At 27.9% G+C, this 23963-nt stretch overlaps 1 protein-coding gene across 1 annotated transcript in view; it reads left to right on the plus strand.

Annotated features, from left to right (window-relative positions):
* The window catches only part of LOC111626046 (eukaryotic translation initiation factor 4H-like), an 80057-nt gene that overhangs the window by 50904 nt on the left and 5190 nt on the right, over window positions 1-23963 (plus strand). The window contains exons 3-5 of the mRNA XM_023369325.1: window positions 6306-6354; window positions 10035-10099; window positions 13974-14058. Coding sequence (XP_023225093.1) covers window positions 6306-6354; window positions 10035-10099; window positions 13974-14058 — 199 coding nt within the window. The remainder of the gene's footprint in view (window positions 1-6305; window positions 6355-10034; window positions 10100-13973; window positions 14059-23963) is intronic.

The raw sequence follows: 23963 nt of genomic DNA on the forward strand, positions 1-23963 counted from the left end.
GATATATATATATATATATATATACACACACAGTGAGACCTTGCTTAACAAGAATAATTTGTTCCAGAATTTTACTCATTAAGCAAAACAATTTTTCCCATATAAATTAATGTAAAATACGATAATGCCGAAAAAATACTCAAATATTTTATGTATAACATTTATTCAAAGAAAATTATACAATGTTAAAGACCATGAATCATCATCATTTCTTCTAGTGTGAAATGAACCAACCTGGAATGTGAATTTGATTGGCAAAAACAAAAAAAATGACATATAATATGTCTGATAAACACACTAAACGATATGCCAAATTCTTGGGCTATAATTAAATATTAGAAATGAAATAATTTGACTAGAAGTAGGCAGTTATGCTACCATCTCATATTAAATTTAATAATTATAAATAAATAAATCTTAATTTAGACATTTCTAAAATTTAATTTGGAATTGGTCATTAAATTTAATATGAGATGGCAGCATAACTGCCTACCTCCAGTCAAATTATTTAATTTCTAATATTTAATTATAGCCTTTATATAGCCCAAGAATTTGGCATATCATTTTGTGTGTTTATTATATGGGACTATGATGGTTGATGTTTATACATAATATGTGTGAACACAAGTTTGGAAAATTGTGTTCACAAGCAACACTAAGGTGCTAATGGAACGAGTGCTAAACGCAGACTGATGGAGCATGTGCACAATACTGGACTTCCTCTCTCCTTGTCACTCATTATGTGAATCATCATGCATTAAGTGAGTAATTTTTTTACTATTTGTTTTGCTCATTATGCAAATTATTCGTTATGTGAAATGCTCATTAAGCGAGGTTCCACTGTATACACTTTTTAAGCTTTACTTTTAGCTATAAGAATTAAAAAATTTTTCTTTAGATTTGAACCAAACACATTACAGAATAAAATACAAGGTGTCCATGAAGTCTGTATGCAATTTTAAAAATTTATAACTTTATTAGCATTTGTGATAGAGAAAATATGTATCAATAGAATGTATTAGAAGTAAGAAAATTTATAAATTTTTTTTTATTGTATTTTATTAAGTTTTCATATGTCCACTATCATTAGTAATACAAAGGGTAATACGATTTTGTAGTTCTCTAAAAACATTTGCCAATTGATTTACAATAGTGCCTGAAATCACATTAGTTATTTTACCTTCAAGTGTTCTAATGATTGAGGTTTTATTGTATTTTATTAAGTTTTCACATGTCCACTATCATTAGTAATACAAAGGGTAATACGATTTTTTAGTTCTCTGAAAGCATTTGCCAATTGATTTACAGTAATGCCTGAAATCACATTAGTTATTTTAGCTTTGAAGTCTTCTAATGATTGAGGTTTGGTTGCATACATTATTGTTTTCACATGTCCCCATAAAAAAAATTAATGGAATGAAGTCTGGCAAACGTGGAGGCCAGGAAAATAGTCCACCTCTTCAATATTCAATCCATTAGTAAATAATTTTACTTAAAACTAGGTACAGTACATTAAGCTTTCAAATACTTTTTACAGATTTTTTTCTATCACAAATACTAAGTTATAAATTTTTTAAATTGCACACAGACTTTATGGACACCCTGTATATTAATTCTCATCTTACTCTCTATCTGCTTCTGAATAGCTCTTCCAGAAATTGCAGTAGTAGTCTTCTTCTCAAAAATTTAATTAGTGTATAGCAGTAGCTCTTTCCTTATTTCTCTCTCACATTCACAAAGGTTTCTTACATCAAAGTTAAAGATTTACTCTTTTCAAAACCAAATAATTTCCACAAAGGGGCAATACTAAACAGTTGGTTATCTAAAAATGTCATTGTCTATTTTTAAGCAAAAAAATAAAGAAAACATCTTTACTAAACCCAATACATTATAATAAATCTACAACTGTCATATGACAGCATGCTAAATAACAGCTATAATAATTATAACTATTAGCACAATCTCATACGACAGTTGTTGTAGATTTACTATTTTTAAGCATATCATTAATTAAATTTGGTGAATAAATTTATACAAGATTTACTTAGAAATCAGTTTTGAGAAGAAAATATCTGATTTTAAGACCATGTTTGAGAAAAGGAGCAAGAGTGCAACATGCATCATATTTTCTTGCATATAAAGTTTTTAGAATAAAAATAAAACCTTTGTATAATCCATCTTTTGTACATCCTGTGTGTATAGGAGTAGCCATTGTTCCATAGGTGCAAGTTTATGATTGCAAATTAAAAATGGCATATAATAAGCACTGCTTTCAAATTGATTTTTAAAAACAGATAACCTGTAGTCATATGCATGAAAACACAGTACTTTTTTAACTTTTGTATCAAAAAAACTTTACAAACCAATACAGTCAGAATTCAAAATCAGATTAGATTGAAACTTATTGTTAAGGTAATAAGGTAGCTGTCTAAATGTATTTTAAGTACAACAATAAAAATAAGTTTTGATTGCAGATTCAATATCAAATTATTGTATTTTTATTCTTTTAAGACACTTAATCCAGACTCAACTTATATTTTGCTAAAATTTTATGTAAAAGAAAAATATATTCTTCATTCATTGGAAAAGTGTGACTTGATGATTTTATATTTTTGCTTTGTTCTACAAATTGAATTGTTTTATGCATTGTAAATTTAGAGAAGCAGATCCTTTACATTAACATTGTCATAATTTTCTATAATGAACTTTTCATCAATGAAAGTTGTTATAAACTAAAACAATATTTCATAGAAAATAATAGTTTATTTCTTTCTACAAACTATCATTCTTCATATTTAAAAGAATTTCATCAGGCAAATACCAAATAAATCTAACAAATTTTGAATTAGCACAAATTTTTGATTTACTGTTCATGATTTGTAAAAATTAGATAAAAATATAATTCTTTAAAATTGTTTAAAGTATATTATTAAGATATAAAAATTATTTAATAACACATTTATTATAATTTCACAACTGTGCAGAATTTCATTACAATTATGAGATTATTGGCTGGTTTGTATGATAAAATATCTAAACACTCAAAAGGAAAAAGATTATTTCTTTTTTCAACTATTACAAATGATCTTATTTCTTTCCAATTGCTAGTCATGTTGAAGCAGTTCTACAAGTTTAGTTTTATTTACTATGTTTTTGGTCTCATGTTTTCATGGAGGAGTTCATAATATGTGGAATGGATTATTCCTACATGCAAAACAAAAGGAAAATCATTTTTGAGTTGCAGGATATAGACTGGCTAAATCTGATTGAGACTAACAATCAGTTAAATTTCTTGAAAGTTGTGAAGATACAGCAAGACATACATTGCATTTTTCATGTTAAAGGTCTTTGGAAGAATAAAGTTGTTTTTGTGGATATATACAATATCTATCTGTTATGGTAATCTAATCAAGTGATTGATGCAAGGTTTTATGTAATTTCAAAATTCAATTTTCTGGAAATGTTGGCATATCTGGTTCCCTCCAAACATATTTAAGATATTTAAGTTCAGAATTAAATTACACTACATAATAAATATTTGTTGGATTATAGACAAATGGTATTCTCTTGCTCTATCTATATCAATTTTTTTTTTTCATAAATTTTGTATTGACTGTTGAAATTTTCTTCATCTTGATAATATACAATTAACACCTTAAGTTCCCAGCAATTTTTGATATTAATGTAATTAAACATAAAAAATACTTAAAACTGAAAAAACGAAAGAAATGCGTTGATTTTGAAGAAAAAGCTTCAAACTTTATTTTCCTTTGTCTTGCCTTTCTGCGAAATTTGACACTGATGAGTCATTGTTTACACAGCTGGATGACCTTCAACACAGCTGGAGTCTGATTTCCCGGGACATTCTCATAGAAGTCTCGGGAGGACAAGGGTTTAAAGTAGGGTGAGTTCTAGCTGGCTGTATATTTTTAAATATTTTTAAAAAATTCAAATTTTAATTGTGATTTCCGAGCCCCCTGACTTAATTAAACCTGTATATAATCAAATCTATTAATTAAAAAAATTAAAAACTATTGGAGGTGGTTTTTGACATCAGAAAGCAGCTTTAAATAACTTTACTGAAGGAAAATCCATGCGCTACAACTTAGGAACCATGAAATAAATTTGATAAAAAAACTCCCATTAAAAAACAATTAAGCCTTAATCGAGCCTTATCAAAGGCTCATTAAAATTGCAATAAAATTTTTTTGCGCAGGTAAAAATTTTTGAAAAAATTTGGAGACTTAAAAAACATTCCAAAAATTCAAAAAAAAAAAACATTTTTGGGGGGGCTGAAAGGACCGAGTTTTATGTAAGGCTATGTAACATGCCCGAGTTAACTCAGGCGAAGAACTAAAGGGGTTAATTAAACTATTTCCAGAAATGTAACTTCAACTTGATACTGAACTAATGGGAAATAGGGTGGATTATGATCACTTATATCAGTATTCTACAAATAAATTAATATAAGACTGGCAATATTATGTATTAATAGAATTCAAATCATTAGAGTGCACCAGTTCTAATTCCTGCTTGAGAATTTCAAACAAAAGTACAGTGGTGCCTCATACAACGTACTTAATCCGTTCCAGGTGCACGTCCGTTAAGTGAAACATCTGTTATACGAAACGCATTTTTCCATAGAAATACATGTTAAAACATATAATTTGTTCCGCAGCATAAAATAACTGTACTGTACCATAAAAAAATGAAAATGGAGCAGTCACCAATTATGCCAAGTAATCAGATGATGTGAGGAGGGGGCGGAGAAACACTTTAATCACACATTCATACAGACACACACTTTTACATATTGCAGCAGATCTCTTTTTATTGTTTTTTAATCGGAGTCAGAGTCAGGAGAGGCTACTGGGGCTTGCAGGGTCAACTCCTCTTGTTCCATCCTTTGTTTTTTGGCAGCTGTCTTCTTGAAAAACATATCCAAGGTGGTCTGTTTCTCTCTCTTCTTCAACACATGTCGGAAATGACGGGCAAGGGTGTCATTGTAGAGATCGTTGATACTATTGGTCTCAGCTATGTTTGGATAGTGAGTGTTGGTAAACTCCTGAACCTCTCCCCATTTGACAAGGAAGTTTCTGTCAACTTTCATTCCTTCTGATGATTTCTTTGCCTTGTTTCAATTGAAATCACCTTTCTGTTTTTTTAGAAGCCATGATTTGCACAACACTTGAATAAATGTAAATACCCTGCACTGAGGTGATGTACGTAATAAACAAGGGAGCAAGCCGAATCTCAACGGGAGCTCTGTACTTCAGATATACTAATAATATATTCTACTAATAATAATATATTATAAAAATAGCAGATTGTCATTGGCAACGGCAAAAAAGTGGAAACATCATTCGCACTTGTTCGAAGAAAGTCCATTGTTCGTCTCACGTAACTGCCGAACGGAAAGTCCGTTGCTCGAGTCACGTAACGGTCAAAGTCCGTTATTCACAGCGTACGTTATACGAGGCACCACTGTATTTGTTTATTAACAAGTATTATTAATTGTCAAATAATCAAACTGTGCATTTTTGTTATATGCGGTCGTTTATCAGATTTAATATAAATCATAAACCAACCTTGTTGCTCATTGGACAAATTAAGTTTTTTTTAGTGAATATTTAAGATGAAAACTTTTAAATCCATGATAGTTTGACATTTTGTTGTTCTAAATTGTTATAGATTTGGAAAACAGTATATTGAAGAAGAAACCAAAACAATTTGCATTAAATTTGATAAATGACTACTTAAAAATAAGCTCTTTTTTTTATGTGAAATGATTTTGTAAAAACTAATTTTATTGATGAAATTTTTTAAGAAAAATTTATTAACAAAAATGAGCTTTATAACATCAGCTTGCTTACATATGCTATAATGTCTAATTTATCACAATAATTAACAACTTGTCTTGTACTAAATAATTTTTTTACTTACTAATGATTCTAAAACTTTGAAGTAGATCAAAATTGATTTTCTTATAGCCATTATGTCCAGTGCAAGATCACAGTGTCATTTATTTTTAAAAAGTCTCAATTGGCTAATGCTAAATTGCCTAATTCTCATTACTCACTCATACACTTCTTAAATTTAAGAGAGGAATATGTTGTTTAACAAAATTGAAGACATCAGATTGAACCTTTTCTACATTTCAAATTTTCTTGCATCTTACAAGACAATGTCAAAATTATACAATTCTAAATTTGAGATCAGTTGTACATAAATAATTTTTGTTAATAAATTTGTGTTTAAATTGTAACTACTTGAATTATGGTTTAAAATATGATTTGATTTTATAGATACGAGAAATTCGTATGATTCGTGACAGAGAAACCAACAGATTTAAAGGTATGACATATAAATATAGCCAAAATATTTGAATTGAAAATTATTATAAATTATTTTGTATACTATTTAAAAATTTTCCTTTAGTTTTCAAGCAGAGAATATTTCTTGGATTCATGTAAAAAAAATTTTATCAGTTAAAAGCTTCATCTGGAAATTCTATCCAATTTGTAAATAATGCAGTACTGAGTAACATATTGATATAAATGATATACTTACCTAATGTTTAAAGCATCTTGTGAAACAATATATTTCTTACATAGAGAATGAAGTTTGTTTTCTCATCCATAATACATGATTTGAGCAAATGCAATGAAACTTTTCATGAATCATCTTCTCATCTAGGAGATTCGTTGACTATTTTTTGATGAACAGACTAACTTTTTCATATGCAGTAGGTTTCCTCTCTATGTGGTCACACAGCAAAGATAAGAGCCTACTTGAAGATTTAGGCTAAAAGAGGAGGAAGAGCAGAAAGTGGGAAAGATGGAGGAAGTGTCAGGATGATCCTGAGCAGATAAGAGTGTTATCTTGAAGTGGTGTATGAGTCTTTTTCCTACTGTTAATGACAAAAATATTATATTAAATATAAAAAAAAATGTTTTTTTTTTTAAATTCATAAAGGGAATTTCTATGTTATCAGTAAGATTATTGCATTTGAATAGGAGAATTACTCGATAGCATATTATGAGGTACATTCCTACAAGATTCAGTTCATTTTCTATAAGTTCTGATTGGTTGGCTACTTAACAATTTGGAATTCAGCTGTAAATGGCATATTAGATTTAAAATTAGGAAAATTTACAGTTTTAGATTATTTCTTCTCCAGGGGAAGTCAATAACCACTGTTTATTGAAAAATATCAGTCACCACTAATCTAACGTGGGCTTGCCTATCTGGTCAATAATATTGTATCATTCCATACTTTTGGAGAATTACTGAGCTGTGCATTATTAGTAAACATAAAACATTATTTATGGAGTTTTCAGTAATGTTGAGCTTGAATCTTTGGGTTTATTTGCCTCAGTCTGATTGATAGACCCAATTATCAATTGAAATCTGTCTGCAAAAACAATTGAAATGAATATTGATTTTAGAAAGACTTTCAAGGAATATTCTAGAAACTTTTAAATTAACTACTACTAACAGTTTCCATCTAACCTGGAGTTTATTAAACTCAAGATCTTATTGGAACAATAAGCTTAAAACAAATATGAATTTAGTTAAGAAAATGTAGGATGACATTTGAGTTTTCATCAGCAAGTATAAATGTTAAACTAGTAAATTTGAATTTGGAATCTACTTGTCTTAAAAGACCAAAAGTTGATAATCACCATAAGAGTAGTTATTATCTACTTCATCTCAAAGACAGAAATCTGAAAGTCAAAATCCTCCTAAAACAAAAAATAGAATGACAATAACAAAAGCAAAAATCATGATTTTTATTGGAATGTTTTTCTGACAACCATATTCAAATATAAATTTTTCCTTTAGAACAACCTATTAAATTTTAACTGTGAAATTCTTTTTTTAAAAACTCTAAATCAAATTTCCAGGTAATATTGAGCATTTCTGTTAGTATCACTTAAGCAGGACTGGACTGGAGTTGTCTTTGAAACAAGTTAATAAAGGTTACTTTTCAATGGATTTTGTTACTAAAGTAACTTTTAACTATAACAGCTGTCAAATGTATAAAATTTAAGGTATACTTCAGCAATCAAAACTTATTTTGATTAATTGGTCTTTGAACTTGTTGCAGTGTGTGATCTGATTATGATTAGTCTGTTATATTAAACTTTTAACTATAAATTAGTTCAAGATGAATTCTCTATCAATTGACACATTGAATGAAAAAGTTTTGAAGTGTTGACAAAATGTCTGTTAAACTTTGTGAAACTATTGCACTAGTTAAATTACCTGATAGACAAAGCTGTGCAAATGCTGTCATATTTTGCATTTCAAGAATAGTTGATTAGAAATGTGTCATTTAAAATAGTGGTCTAAATTAATATTTTTATGGTAAGACTAGAAATTCTGGATGGCTAATTAGTTTGGTGGTATGTAATATTTTCATAAGTATTGATACAGATTTTTAGTGAATTATTTAACAGTATATAAGCAGCGCTTTCATAAACAATATACATAACTTTTTTACATGAGCTGCACCAGCGAATATTTTTAATAGAAATTCTTCTCATATGACATGATTAACTAGCTAGCTATCTTTTCAGAAAATTCGTGTAAATTTTTTCTTGGTCTGGTGACATCTTTCGATGACACTGATTATGACAAAATAATGATGCTGCAGAATTTGAACAACTTAAGAGAAAAACTTCTCTTGCAAGAACGTCTTAACTAGTTTTTACTGTACTATTATAAAATGAAAAAAGCTTAATTTTGAGGTTTGAGACGAGTTTTATAAAAAAAAAATTATAAATATGTGAAAGAATATAGAATTATATTTCTTTTAAATGTTTTTTTTTTCACAAAAAACTATTGTATATATTGAGTTTTCATGTGAGATTTCATGTGCTTTCTACTTGAATTATTAACTACATTTCATCATATGGGTTTGGTATTATTTTTTATTCTGAGTTATTAATGAGGTTATTGATTATTGGTATTATGAAAATTTATAATTTTCATAATACCAAAAATTTTGAACCAAAAATTCAAAAAATTTTGTATTTGTAGACATTTTCGTAGATATTTGACTACTAGATTAATAATGCTGCTTGTTATTGTCATATGAAAATTATTTTTAAATCTATAGTTTATTATTACTAAAATAATCTAATTACCTATTTTTGTAAATTTTCAATTATCTTAAAATATTTTTAATAAAGTTTAATGAAGTATTGAATATACTCTACAATTTATTAAACTTGGGTAAATTTCAATAAAAATAATAAATTACTTTATAATAATTTATATCTAATAAAATATGTAATGATGTCTGATTGATTATTTATTACATGACAAGTAGAAAGTGTAATTTGGCTATTGATCTCCACCTCACAAAACATAACTTGTAAAACCTGACACCTGTAAAGAGGATAAATGTAAGCATGTAAAAAAAGATAGCTAAGAAAATTAAAAAATGTGTAAAAACATTGTATGCATAAAAAAAAGCACAAAAACACATAAGTACACTAAAACATGGTTAAAACATGTAAAAACACCATTAACATGTAAGACTTACAACACAAAAAAACCTGACATTTATATGCTTATATATTTATAATTAAAGATGTGTAAAAAAATCATTTTTACCTCAAAAGGTATCATAAATTGTGTAAAGGACATCTACATGATAATTTATATCTAGGAAATGTACAGGAAGTTGATTTTTCATTGGAATAATACTTTTGGATTTTATGCATAATTAATGGATTTTATGCATAAAAAGCATGAAATCCACTAAACTTCTTTGGCTTTACATAGTTAAAATTGACATATACTTGTTTAATTTTTTTCATTTGTTTGAAAAAACTGAAGTAAAAAAGGAAATGTATGTCTTTAATCTGTGTTAAATAAAATTAATGTAAATTGATACAAAAGTTCAATAACTGATAAAGTGTAAAATATTTTTATACTTTGAAAATTTTACAAACATTATAGATTGAAATCATGAATGGTTTTGATAATTTTATAAGAAATATACTGATGATTAAATTTTACAGGTTTTGGTTTTGTCGAGTTTGAAGATTTGGAATCATTCAGAGCTGCTCTAGAATTGAATGGCAGTGTAAGTATTTTTACTTATTAATTTATCTAATAAACCAATATTCATATTATACAATACATAATAATTAGTTCATTAATAACTTAGAATAAAAACTTTCATGGCTATTTCATAAAAATAATTCATTGCATTAATAGTAAAAAAGGTTACACAATGTAAAAATAATTAGGATTCCCAGTAAGATAGCTCTGAAAAATTACTCTTAGTATTTGAAGTCATACTAATTAGTATCTTTATGTAAATTCATTGTACAGTAGAAACCTGATTAATTGATATTCCATATTATCTACATACACTATTTTTCTTATACTGTAATTCACAAAAGAAAGTTTTTAAAATAACATATATTACAAAATGATTTGTTTCTGTTACGTTTTATCATTTAATTTCAATGTGAGACAAATCAGCATATTAAATTGTAACTAAAATAATTATTCTTAAAACTGTGTATTGGATGTAATGATGTAAAAATTGTTATTATATATGATTAAATTCCCTATGGTATAAAAAAGGCTTAAAAGTGTTATCCGTGTCTTTACAAATACAGTAGAGCATTGATTATCCGACTCAATTGGGGACTCAGGTTGGTTGGATAACCGAAAAGAAGGAAAAAAATACATTATTAGTATAGTATATTAGAATATTAGTAAATCCCATGAAATTAGTTTATTAGTATATCACTATTAACCAACTTTGCGTTGAATTTTCATTGATGCCTAACAAATTTTTTTCTAAAATAATAATCATCGCTATTGTATCGTTAAAAATTATTTTTAAATTATTTTATTGCTCATGAAACAAACAACCACTCATAATTAGAAAATTAAGTCTCATTTAAATATTGGCCTCCCTTCAATGGTCGAGTCGTCGATGCCATTTAAAACACTCAAAAATTTAACAAAAATAATATTAAAGTAGCCAAGACATAGCTAAATATTGTAATGCCACATCACTAGCGGACATTTGAAATTTGCCGACTAGAGCGGTCAGTTAACTGATGTGACAGTTAATTGGGGGTCGGATAATCGATGCTCTGTATAAAAATGTTTATTAAATTTATTATTAATGTGAAATGGCTTTAGCCAACTGTTTTATTTAAGTCTTTGGTTATTTGAGTTAACTTAGGTCCATATTATCTCAGATAATTATGGGGCTCTACTGTAATAAAGAAAATAATATAGAATTAAATTCTGTAAATCCATAAATCAGTAATGTAATTATTTTATTGCAATTGGCACTGCTGATGAATAGACTTGGTAAAACAAAAATGCAATCTATCAAACTAGATTTTCAATTTAAAAAATTTTTTAACTTTTAATAAAATAATAGTAAATAATAAATTCAGAACTTTAACATAGTTTTAAAATTTCAATGTCAAAATAATAATAATTATTTTTAAACATGAGCAAAACCAGAATTTTCACATTTATAATTTAGCATTATAGTTTTGTAGTAAACCTTTGATTTTAACAAACTACAGTGAAACTTTTCTCTAACTCAAAGCTCCATGGGATAGGAAAAACTTCAAGTTACAGATAATTAAAGTTAGAGAACAATAGAATAGAAATAACAATAGAATTTTGTTATATGTTGTAATTCCATAAATTTTTCTTACTGAAATGATGCACTCCAGTGCATCATTTCAGTAAGAAAAATTTATGGAATTATAAAGTATATACAGTGAAAACTGCTTAGATGACCCACCTGCATTCGACAAGCCCCTGTCAAAATGGGCAAAAATTTCTTGTACCAAATAGTTTATCCATAGAGTCTTCGTATAAGTTAACTGTATTAAACGACCACCTGTATAACACAACCGCGGGCATCGATTTTTTTGGTCTGAAACAACATAGACCAACTGTAATAAGCGACCACTTCCACGAATATATATGGTCTAAACTATTGTTTAATGTTTCCCCCGTCCTAATATAATGAATTAGTCTAAACCAGTGTTTCCCAACTTTGGGCTCACGCCCCACAGGAGCAATTCAAAAATGGACTTGTCCAGAGTTTAAATTAACCATATAACCGCTGTATATGTTAGGGGAGCATAAAAACTTCAGAAAGGCTTAGGTGTGGCATATCACAAAAAAAAATTAGGAAACACTGGTCTAAACTCTCATTCGAACCCACCTCGGGCACTCCCACCCTTGAAATTAGGTGCAGGTGTTAATGAATTAGTCTAGCAACAAAGGAAATTCATTTCAGTTTGTCCAAAATTGTCCGAAAAACGAAAGAAATGAAAAGTGCTGCTGTTAGAAGATTGTGTTTAAAGTTATCACAACAGCAATTAGCAGCGAAGTTTAACTGTGGGAAAACGAAATTGATTTTACCGTAGACCTGCAGTGTTTTCCTTGGGGGTATAAAATATTGTACACGATACAATTAATCAGCTGATCTCATCGTATGATAAAAATTATTTATTTATTTATTTTGAAGCTCATATACAGTACATGTGCGATAAATAGTTTCTGTATCAATGTATCTTATTTCCATGATATTTCTAGAAAAACAATATTCAAGTAATTTTTGCACACAAAATATTCAAAAAACAACAAACGCATTAATGCAAAAGTCAGTTTTACAGGCAATCTTCCTTTTTCGATTTTGCAATGACAATCGGACAATCACGGAATGTAATGAAATCGTATAATGAGAAGAAATAATAAAATCGTTTTATTATTAATTAATAATTTTTCTTATTGTACTTAAGAAAATATTAAATATTAAAAAAATACATTATTTTTAATGTTAAAATAAGATTAAAGTAACGAATACCAAAACCAAAGTGATGTAGAGATACGACGCACTTGTATATCAATGACGTAATACGCGTAACTGAGGAGCGAACAAAAACAACTGAGTTGAATTAATTAAGTCGGAAAAAAGAAAGTGTGCATTATAATCGAGAAAATACGACTATTGTATTAATCTTCAAAATATTGGTATTAAATCTGTCTTATGAAAATGTTGTTTTGATGATGGTGGTATGAAATGTTCCCATTTACACGGTCTAAAAGAACACAGTATACACTTCCTTTCTAACAATAACAACACAGTTACACTTTAATGTCTCCAAATCAGCGAGTGACTCTCTGGTACTCCACAATCGAGCAACACTCCAGCATCCAACAATTATTTGATAATTACAATACTGGTTCCTGACCAGCCACACAGCTACCCACTGGTTAGCTCCCCAGTCAGTACTGCAGTCAGCACTCCTCTCAGCACTGACTCTACCCACACCCAAAGGGAAGTGCACAAGTTCTCCCTCTCTCACCATTTCTCCCTCTCTAGGTGGGACAATCTCCCTCACATTCTTGGGGATACTGTTACCTCACCCACCTGACACGTGTGACAAAGCTGTGGACTGTCCATCACCACTTGCTGACATCCACACACCTGACACATGTTACAACTGAACTTAACAAAAATCATGATGATTCCTGTAAATCAAGTTATCCGATAAGAATAAAATACAATACCAATATAGCTCTATTGTTGAAAAAATTCGCTTATTTTTACTCCCCTCGAGTTTTGTTTAGTAGAAATGTCTAAAAAGTGCGCAAAATACTTACGGGAATATGGTATTACAGCACCACCTGTCTAAAAGACCACTTTTTGAAGGAACCGTGGGTGGTCGCCATAGACAGGTTTTACTGTATAATTAGATAATCTTTTTATTTTGGGGTATGATAGGTTTCTCATAACAAATTGATTATTTTTATGTAGCTAAATATTTTGATTTAAAAAATTTAAATAAAATTTGTTGCAAGAAGATAATTATGAATACTTGAATGACTTGTAATAATTTCAGATAGTATATCTAAAATATAACTGAATTAAAAACAGCTTCTAAAAGTTAAAATTATTTCAGCATTATGGAGGTAAAAATATCCGTGTTGATGTTGCCACAAGAAGACGTGATAGAGGTGGATTTTCAAACAGAGGAGATCGTCGTTGTAAGTATTATTAAAGTTTAGATGCATCTTTTAGTTTACTGAAACAGATTTATTCATTGTGACATTATTTAAAAACATAATACAGTAGAGCATTGATTATCAGACTCAGTTGGGGACTCAGGTTGGTCGGATAACTGAAAAAATCGGATAACCGAAAAAAATACATTATTAGTATAGTATATTATTATATCTCATGTAATTAGTATATTAGTATATCGCTATTAACCTACTTCGCATTGAATTTTCATCGATGTTAAGACTAACAAATTTTTTTAAAATAATAATCATCACTATTGTATCGTTAAAAATTATTTTTAAATTATTTTATTGCTCACAAAACAAACAACCACTCATAATTAGAAAATTAAGTCTTGTTTAAATACTGGTCGCCCTTTAATAATCGAACCCTGTTGCCAGCTAAAACATGCAAAAATAATATTAAAGTAGCCAAGATATAGCCAAATATTGTAATGCCACATCACTAGCAGACATTTGAAATTTGCCAACTAGAACGGTTGGTTAAATGATGTGACGGTTAATCGGGGGTCGGATAATTGATGCTTTACTGTAAATAATATGCCAAAAAGATAGTTTTAGCCAAGTAATTTTAGACACATCCATTTTAAAGCATTTCCTGTAACAGAAAAATTCTAAAAATGTCAGAAATTGATATACTTATTCTTAACTAATTTCTGTTCATGATTAATCATCAATGAATGGTAAAATTTAAATTCAACAAGTGAAAGAAAAATTAAAACTTTTCACTTATATTAAAATTAGTAATGAATATTGTAAAAAAATTGCTATAAATAAATATTACAAAATTAAATGAAACATAAAATTTATTTATATTATATTTCAAATATAATTTTGTATATATTAAATCCTATTTTGTATATTATTAAATCCTTTTAAATTCCTATCCTAACATAAAATTTATTTATATTATATTTCAAATATAATTTTGTATATATTAAATCCTATTTAAATCATATCATTTTTTAAATAATTAACTATTGAAAATATTTTAATGTTTCAGTTTTTCTTTATAATTTTATCTAAATTAAATACTACATTGTAACATCAAAAACTGTAACAGTAAATTGATAATTTTAAGAATTTTGAAACAAGTGGAAATGAAAATTAGTTTATTGCATGTTAAATAAATTTAATTCTTCAGGTAATTAATTAAAATGTATAGGGAAAAACCTAAACATTAATTTTTAATATTCAAATAATCATATAATGAATTATTTATATTGATATTTATGTGCAATAAATTAAATTATTATTGTTTTTTAAAGTTCACAGTCAGATTTTTATTAAACAATTGACAGTTTCTTGTATCCTTTTAACTACATTTTTAAAATAAGATGATCATTTGAATATTATTTTCTGTTAATTTATTGAAATATTCATAGTTTATTTCATTTGTCATTTTTGATGCTTGTTCTTCTCCTCCTAAATAATTTAAGTATTTGACTAAAAATAATTATATAGTGTTAATATTGAAATTGAAAATCATTATTTAACTTCAAAATTATTTAAATTTTATGAAATAAAAAATTTAAATTATTTAAACATAATTAATATTTTAAGTATTTTTTGAATATTGGGATTTGTGAACCACTGTACATTAACCACTCTTCATAAATTGAACATTTTTTATAGCCAAGTTTTATTAATGCATGACAAATGCATTTTATATTTGAAAGTTGACGACTATTGCTCTTAGTTGATCATTTGAATTATTTTCAAAAAATCCTTCAGGTAAATTGCTAAAATAGATTTAATTAATATGAAAACAGTCGAAATATTTGACTTCTCCACAATTAAAATGATTCATATTTTCTTGGTTATTATTTTCTCAAGTCATATGCTTGGTTTTACATTAACAGTTTGTTATAAAAAGTTGCATGCATTATTTTAGTAATACAGTACAGTAATATCTTGACTTACGCTACCCTGACTTACGTGAACACAGAGTTACATGATTTTCAAATCTTATTGATTCGTCTTTTGTTTGAGCACCACACAACTCTTGATTACTCACTCCCCCACACTATTGTTCAGCTTACATGTTCGAACGTGTCGCGTGGAATCGACGCATAGCTACAGTTTATTTTGTGTTATTTGTTTGTGTTGTTATATCTAAGGAGACTTGAGAGACTCTATGTGGTAATTTCTTGTAACCGTGAACGAATCAAAAGTTGAGATAAGATTAACGAGAACATTTATTAGCTTACATACATCTGACTTGGATTTTACACAAATTGCGAAATTATACCCTGACTTATGAGGTTATCGCTCGATCCCACCTCTCGCATAAGTTTGGGGTATTACTGTATGTACATTTGTGGAAATATGAATGTTTTGGAATTTTACAGTAAATAACAGAAGCCTACATTAATTGATATAACCATTTGTTCAGTCAGTAGATTCAGCCTGGTATTAGCTGTTCCTAAATGTTTTATCCATCTGTGTTAAGCTTTTCTAGATGTTTAATTTTTAAATTTCTCAATTTTGATTAACAAATCATTTTTGTTTAAATAAATTAGCAATGAGACTTTGGTTTTGTTGAACATGTCTCATTGCCAATTTTTGTATGTCAAAAGTTTTCTGTTTTTTAATTATTTTGGTCTTAATCTTAATTCTTATGCTTATCTTAACTTGAGTTTGCATGTAAAATGTGTAAGGCTTAGGTTTTGTAGTGCAAGTCTATTATTTTAGTTATTAAGCAAAACCTGTTGCACTGAAAAAGTACTGATGTTAAATTGACTTGAAAGTCTTAAATCACAGCAATTGTTCTGATATATTAAGTTTGAAATTTTTAAAATAATAGTAACAAACATTAAAAAGAAAATAGAAATTTTATAGGAAAATGAATGACTTGGAAGTCAAAATTGAAGAAGTAGAAGAATTGAATTTTATGAAATTAGTACTGGACAAGATTTGGACAAGATTCCAATGAGAGGACTACATTTCTTTGTTTGATGATTTATCCATGATTCATGCACATACTAAAAAGTTTACAAAAGAATTGAACATATAAAAGTTGTTTAGTTTCATTTTTGTAGCCATACGGATATATTATGTGGCTAATGTGATTCACCAAAAATCAACTTAAATATTGTTTATCATTTCATATTCATGATTTGAGATGAAATGATAAGATTGAATTTTTTTCTGCAAGAAATTTTGCTTTCAAAACCTTGTTAAATTTGATGAGAAGTCATTTGGAATTAAGATTTCAAAACATCAACATTGTATTCTTTTATGCAAGTGCTACAGGTGAAAAGTAATAGTAATGTGTTATGTTAAGGCATAATGGATATAATGGCTCTTGGAAAAATAGTTGTCAGAAAAATCATTTAGTTTCAACAAAATGCTTATTTTTAAATTTGCAGTTAACTAGAGATGAACTATAAAAATTTGACTTTCAGATGGTTTAAAAAGCAGCTGGTTGATGTGAATTTAAAATTGGAAAATTCTCTTATTCACACAGTTCTGCACATCTTCAAAGTTGAGAAAATTATTTTTTCTTTTATCAAATATAAAAAAACTTAATGTTTTGGTTAAGTGTAATCAAGAGGTTAAATGTCATTGAAGTCTTGTTCTGTAAATTTCAACTGGATTATCAGATAATCTAAAACTTGATATTGATCAATTTCTCATGAATAATTTTATTTCAAAAAAAATATTGTCAATACTACTTTGGTTTTTGACTTTTGATATTAAAATTGTTTCAAATTTTATAACTCTTCAAACATCAACAAAGCAGTATGATGCTATGTACTGTTTCAGTTCATAAGCTGTGTTCTTCCCAGGCCCTTTTTCCAGGTGTACTGCCTAGATAGTTTTTCTGGCTGCCTAACTAAAAAACTTCAAAAAATATATATATACAGTAAAACCTGTCTATGGCGACCACCCACGGTTCCTTCAAAAAGTGGTCTTTTAGACAGGTAGTTGTCCAATACAGATGATGCTGTAATACCATATTTCCGTATGTATTTTGCACACTTTTTAGTCATTTCTACTAAGCAAAACTTCAGGCTAGCAAAAATAAGCAAATTTTTTCAACAATAGGGCTATATTGGTATTGTATTTTATTCTTATCGGATAATCCGATTTACAGGCGTAGTCATGATATTATAAGACAGATTTAACACCACTATTTTAAAGATTAATACAATACTTGCATTTTCTCAATTATAATGCACACTTTCTTTTTTCCAACTTAATTAATTTGACTCGGTTCTTTTCATTCGCTCTTCAGTTACGTGTATTACGCCATCGATATACAAGCGCGTTGTATCTCTACATCATTTTGCTTTTGGTTTTCGTTAGTTTAATCTTAGTTTAACTTTAAAAATACTGTATTTTTTAATATTTAATATTTTCTTAATTAATTAAGTACAATAAGAAAAATTATTAATTAATAATAATAACGATTTTATTATTTTTTCTCATTATACGATTTTATTACAATCGCGGAATTGAAAAAGGAAGTAAAACTGATTTTTGCATTAATGCGTTTATTGTTTTTTGAATATTTTGCCTGCGAAAATTACTTGGATATTATTTTTCTAAAAATATCGTGGAAATAAGGTAGGTTGATACAGAAACTATTTATCGCACGTGTACTGTATATGAGCTTCAAAATAAATAAATAAAAATAGATTTTATCAAACGATGAGATCAGCCGATTAATTGTATCGTGTACAATATTTTACACCCCCAAGGAAAATACTGTAGGTCTAGGGTAAAATAAATTTTGTTTTCCCACAGTTAAACTTCGCCGCTAATTGCTGTTGTGATAACTTTAATACGATCTTCTAACAACAGCACTTTGCATTTCTGACATTTTCCAACAAACTGAAATGAATTTCCTTTGTTGCTAGACTAATTTATTAACACCTGCACCTAATTTCAAGGGTGGGAGAAGTGCCTAGGATGGGTTCGAACGAGAGTTTAGACTAATTCATTATATTAGGAGGCGGAAATGTTGTTGAGATGGGTTCTTACAATAGTTTAGACCAGGGGCCATATTCTGGTCACTGTCTCTCATCTCTCGCAAGCCGGTCTCTGATTGGCTAATCATTTGGATTAGCCAATCAGAGACCGGCTTACGAGAGACCAGAGACAGTGACCAGAATACGGCCCCAGATACATTCGCGAAAGTGGTCGCTTATTACAGGTGTTGTATGTTGTTTCGGATCAAAAATCAATGCCTGCGGTCGCGTTTACCGGTAGTCATTTAATACAGGTAACTTATATGAAGACTCTATGCATAAACTATTTGTGCCAGAAATTTTTGCCCATTTTGATAGGTACCTGTCAAATGCAGGTGGTCGCCTAAGCAGTTTTCACTGTATATATAAATACACACTATGTATCAATATATACAGAAGATATATTTTTTAATTTTCCAGGTGTACATCTATTCCAATTTTTAATATATGTCTACCAGAACACATTAAAAATTTAAACAAATACCCTTCTTTCCAACAGATTAGTTAACACCTCTAAGATTTTTGATAATTGATAGTGGCCAGGACAATAAGTATACACTTAGAAAGTTTACAAAAATGTTTGAGAGACAATTTAAAAATGTGTTTTCATTTCATCCTTTCTATACATTAGGAAACAAGTCTCGTGGTAGAATCAACCTTTCTTTAGATGCTTAAATATGTACTGTACCTCTGTGAATATATGTAAAATTATTTTAACATGTCTCTGTGAATATCTTAAAAATATTTTCACTTGTCTACAGTAATAAATGCATTTAAAAAACAATAAATATGTGAAATCTTGACATTGTGACAAAATTTTTCTTTTGGAATGCAACTTTAAAAATTTACTTTTAATTTCTAGCATGTTTTTTGAAATTGTACTGATCATTCTGTCCAAATATTGTTTAACTGATGAATCCTTAAAGTAGATAAAAGTGATTTTTAACATTAAAGATTATAATGTTATTCTGTTTATAATTAAATTTAAAAATGTATTCACATAGATATGTGAAGATTTTTATTGAAAATAAATAAGAATTCTTAATTAAGCAGCATAAAAGAAGTCAAATCATACTACTTTCTTGCTTTTTTAAGAAATATAAGTAAAGTGGCCAAAATAACAGTGATAATTCCAGAACAGTAAGACCACTGATTTCAAACTGTTAGCTCAAAACTTTAACAAAGTGAGACATAACTTTACAACTTACACAAATCATTTTTTAAATTTTTATGCATTTTCAAATTTTTCTGCTTCAGCTTTATTAAAAATTACTCTATTTGCATTGTGGAATTTTCTCTTTACTGAAATTACATATGTGAATAACTGAGTTTTGTTTCTCGTTTAGTATTTCAGATTCATAACACTAAAAGTCTACAGGTTTTTCTACCATCTTATAATTTTATAAAACTTTCAACCTCTATTAATGTCAGCATGTTTTTAAGGATCACTCAATATTTAAATCAATTTAAATATACATGTTTAAAGCAGTATTTGTTCTGAAAGATGTGGTCTATATTATTACAACAGGATTAGCACAATTCTTAACTAGATTGAAATATCAAGTAATTTGACCAGGGCAGTTGAGTCGCGTAAAAATCTGCAGACTCTGACTTTTCCTTACCATCTGACTCTGACCAGGGGTGGACTTGTTACCGAGACCCGGAAATTCTGATGTCATCATGTGACCTCAGAATAAAAGATTCAATAAATAGTTCTAATAAAGATAGAGCATAGAAACTTTTTATTCCAAAGCTAAAACGCTTCTCTAAGTAATATATAAATATGTATTCGATAATTTTTTACTTTTCCAGCTGTTATATATATAACAGAGGAAAAGTGTAGCGCTCGGTCAAAAAATTACCCCTCCCAAATTTTTACATTTTTGGACTCGGGACACCTTGAAATTTCTAGATATGCAAAAGATTTGAGGTTTTTTCCCTATATGTGTGGATGTTAGACTGTGTGGGGGGGGCATGATTTTGTTCACCCTGTTTGAAGCCTAATAATTTCTGTGGTCAGAATTGGAGTCAGATGGTTTAACACATGAGTTAGTTATTAAGCATCAAAGTGATTGAACTAAATCGTGTCCCCATATACATTCTAACATCTTAAGCGAGAACATCTTAACGGGTTTTACTGTACTATTATAAAATGGCAAAACACTTACTTTGAGGGTAGAGACGAGTTTCATTTTATTTTCTTAAATTTTGAATGCTAATAACGAGTAAAATATTAAGAGAGATGACACATGACCCCTTTTATGTCTTCACCCTCTTGACCTTTAATTAAGAATCAAAATTTAATAGTATTAATGCCCCTTTATACACAAGCTACAGGGCCACATTTCGTTTCTTAAACTTTACCCATTCTGAGATATTGTTTAATATCTCAGAACAGAAAATAAACAAATTAGACGCTAACACACATTCATGTGCAAATTTTTCCCCTTTATTGACTTTTTTGAGGGGTTTGGGAAATCTTCAAACATGTAGATTTACAAAAAAAAAAAAAAAAAACTTGGAGGGTCAAATTTGACACGATTACAATACTTTTCCATTTTATATACATAACAAGTTGGTAAGTAAAAAGGAGTCTGAGTTGGCAGCGGACTTTTTGACGACTTCTCCTAAAACACCAAAACTCCACAACTCCGACTCCACGGTCCTGAATTTGACATTTACAGTACAATTTCTTGGTATTTAAAATTTTTGCCTTGTGCGAGATGAGTGATAGCAATGTAGGGAGAAAAAAATTGTATGATAATTTGGAACTCGTAAACGACCTTTAATTATTAGGTTTTGTGTACTTATTTATATTCCAAAGATACTAAAGAAATAACCTATGTAATATATGTTAACATTTTTTTCAGTAAATATGAATTATCAAATGTCTTCACATATTTTTATGAAAATCATTTAATATTTGGGTTTAAAATATTAGGGAATTTTGTACTTTATATTTAAATATATTTTTTTAACAAAAAATAATTTTATTTGAAGTTTGTTTAATAATAATAAATTTTTGCAATGAATTAAAACTACTAAATTTTTATGTAATGTATTATTGTTGTTTAAATTAAATATTAAATCTATTAATGAATTTAATATCTAAAGTATTTTGACTATTATGTTATATTCTGTGGATAAAGTGGTTTGACAGTTATCTTTGTAAAGTCAGTAAAATTGAAATTATTTCAAAATTAATGTGCATGAAAAATATACTTTGCACTTGTCGAGAAAAAATTTATATTGTCATTTCACTTTGTAAAATTTATTTTCAATAATAGGAGATTATATTAATGAAGCAGATTTTATGTAAGTGAATCTGTGAACCACTCTTTTCACCATCATCAATTTAAATTGGTGAGTTTAAATGTAAAGTTGATTTTTCTAAAAATTGTGTGTGTAATTACTTGAATTAAAAATTATGTGCCTTCTTTATAAGCTTGATTTATTTTTATTTATTGTTTTGCTTATTTTATTATTATTTATTTTCTCATAATCAATATGTTAAAGTTTTTTGTTTCAGTAATAATTTATAAGGCTTTTGTTAAATTTACATATTTGATGATTTTCCAAATTTTTTGAAGAAAGCTAGCAAAAAGTTTAGTTTTGATTCATTGAATTAGAATTTCCAACAACATATCACAAAATGAAATTATAAATCCTAGGCTAAAATATCACAAACTATAATTAGAAAATTCATAGAATTTTGAGATTTTAAATAATTAATAATTTTTTTTATATTGTCTTCTGTTGTAGAAGAGGTTTTTAAAAGTTAAATATTTTATAAGAAACTATAGGGTTTTTTAAATACTTAGAATTTTTTGTAGAAAAGCAAACAATTTAATGAATCTAAATCCAAATTATATGATGTGACTGTAACAAGTATGATATTATTTAATTACTGTTATATTTATATTAAAATGATGAGCAGTCCACAAGCATTTGAGAAATCACAAATGTTTTTTCCTGTTTCCAAAATCAAGCATAACCATGTTAAATTTAGTTCTGTATTGTTGATGAATGCAGAGAAATCATGAATAGTTAGTTGTTTTATTGTTCTTTGTCATTCTTACTGATAGCTATCATTGGACATTGGTGTCCCAACAACTGTTATAATAGAGAAATGACTGATACTGTTATGTACATATGCTTTAGTATTCAATGATGTCATGATATATGTAAATACTTAATCTACAATATTTTTTGTTGCAGTTAGTGCAACATGAAAATTTGAATATTATAATCTATAATTATATTTTAAAATAAAGTTGGAAAAAATACCACATCCTGAAAGGTTAATTGACAAAAATTTATCTAATTTGATTTCAATTTTTTTACATATATATTTTACTGTAATTTTGATTATTTACTGAAACTTTTATTTTATGTTTCTATTTGGTTGTTCTTAGAATTTAAATTCAAATTTAGAATTTTGTTTATTATTATCTGTAAATTCATCTTCATTTCTTTAAACATTATTTTTGAACTCATTAAGCTTGGACATGCATCAGTTTTTGTAAGTTAAATATCTATATTTTAACAGATGCTTTCAAAAATTTTTTTTTCTAACTAGAAAAATATAATTTCAAAAATAAAATTTCTAAAGTAAAATAAAAAAATACTTCTGGATAGCTTGCTTTTGACTTAAAAATTAAAAATTAAATTTATTCTCAAGCCAAAACTATATCTATTAGGATTGTATCTCTAGTTGGTTAGTGATGAGAGACAAATTAAGGATATACTGGGATATACTGTCTTAGGTGGTTATATCATTCTTTTTCCATATTAATCCATATTAACAGAAGTCTGGAGAAGAGATTAAGGTAGTGTAAGGTTTGTAAAAAAAAAAAAAAAAAACTAGGAAGTTATTCACATTGAGGCTTGGAT

The sequence above is a fragment of the Centruroides sculpturatus genome, unplaced genomic scaffold, assembly GCF_000671375.1.
Source record: "Centruroides sculpturatus isolate CEXI.00-Female unplaced genomic scaffold, Cexi_2.0 scaffold496, whole genome shotgun sequence".
NCBI classification, from domain to species: Eukaryota; Metazoa; Arthropoda; class Arachnida; order Scorpiones; family Buthidae; genus Centruroides; species Centruroides sculpturatus.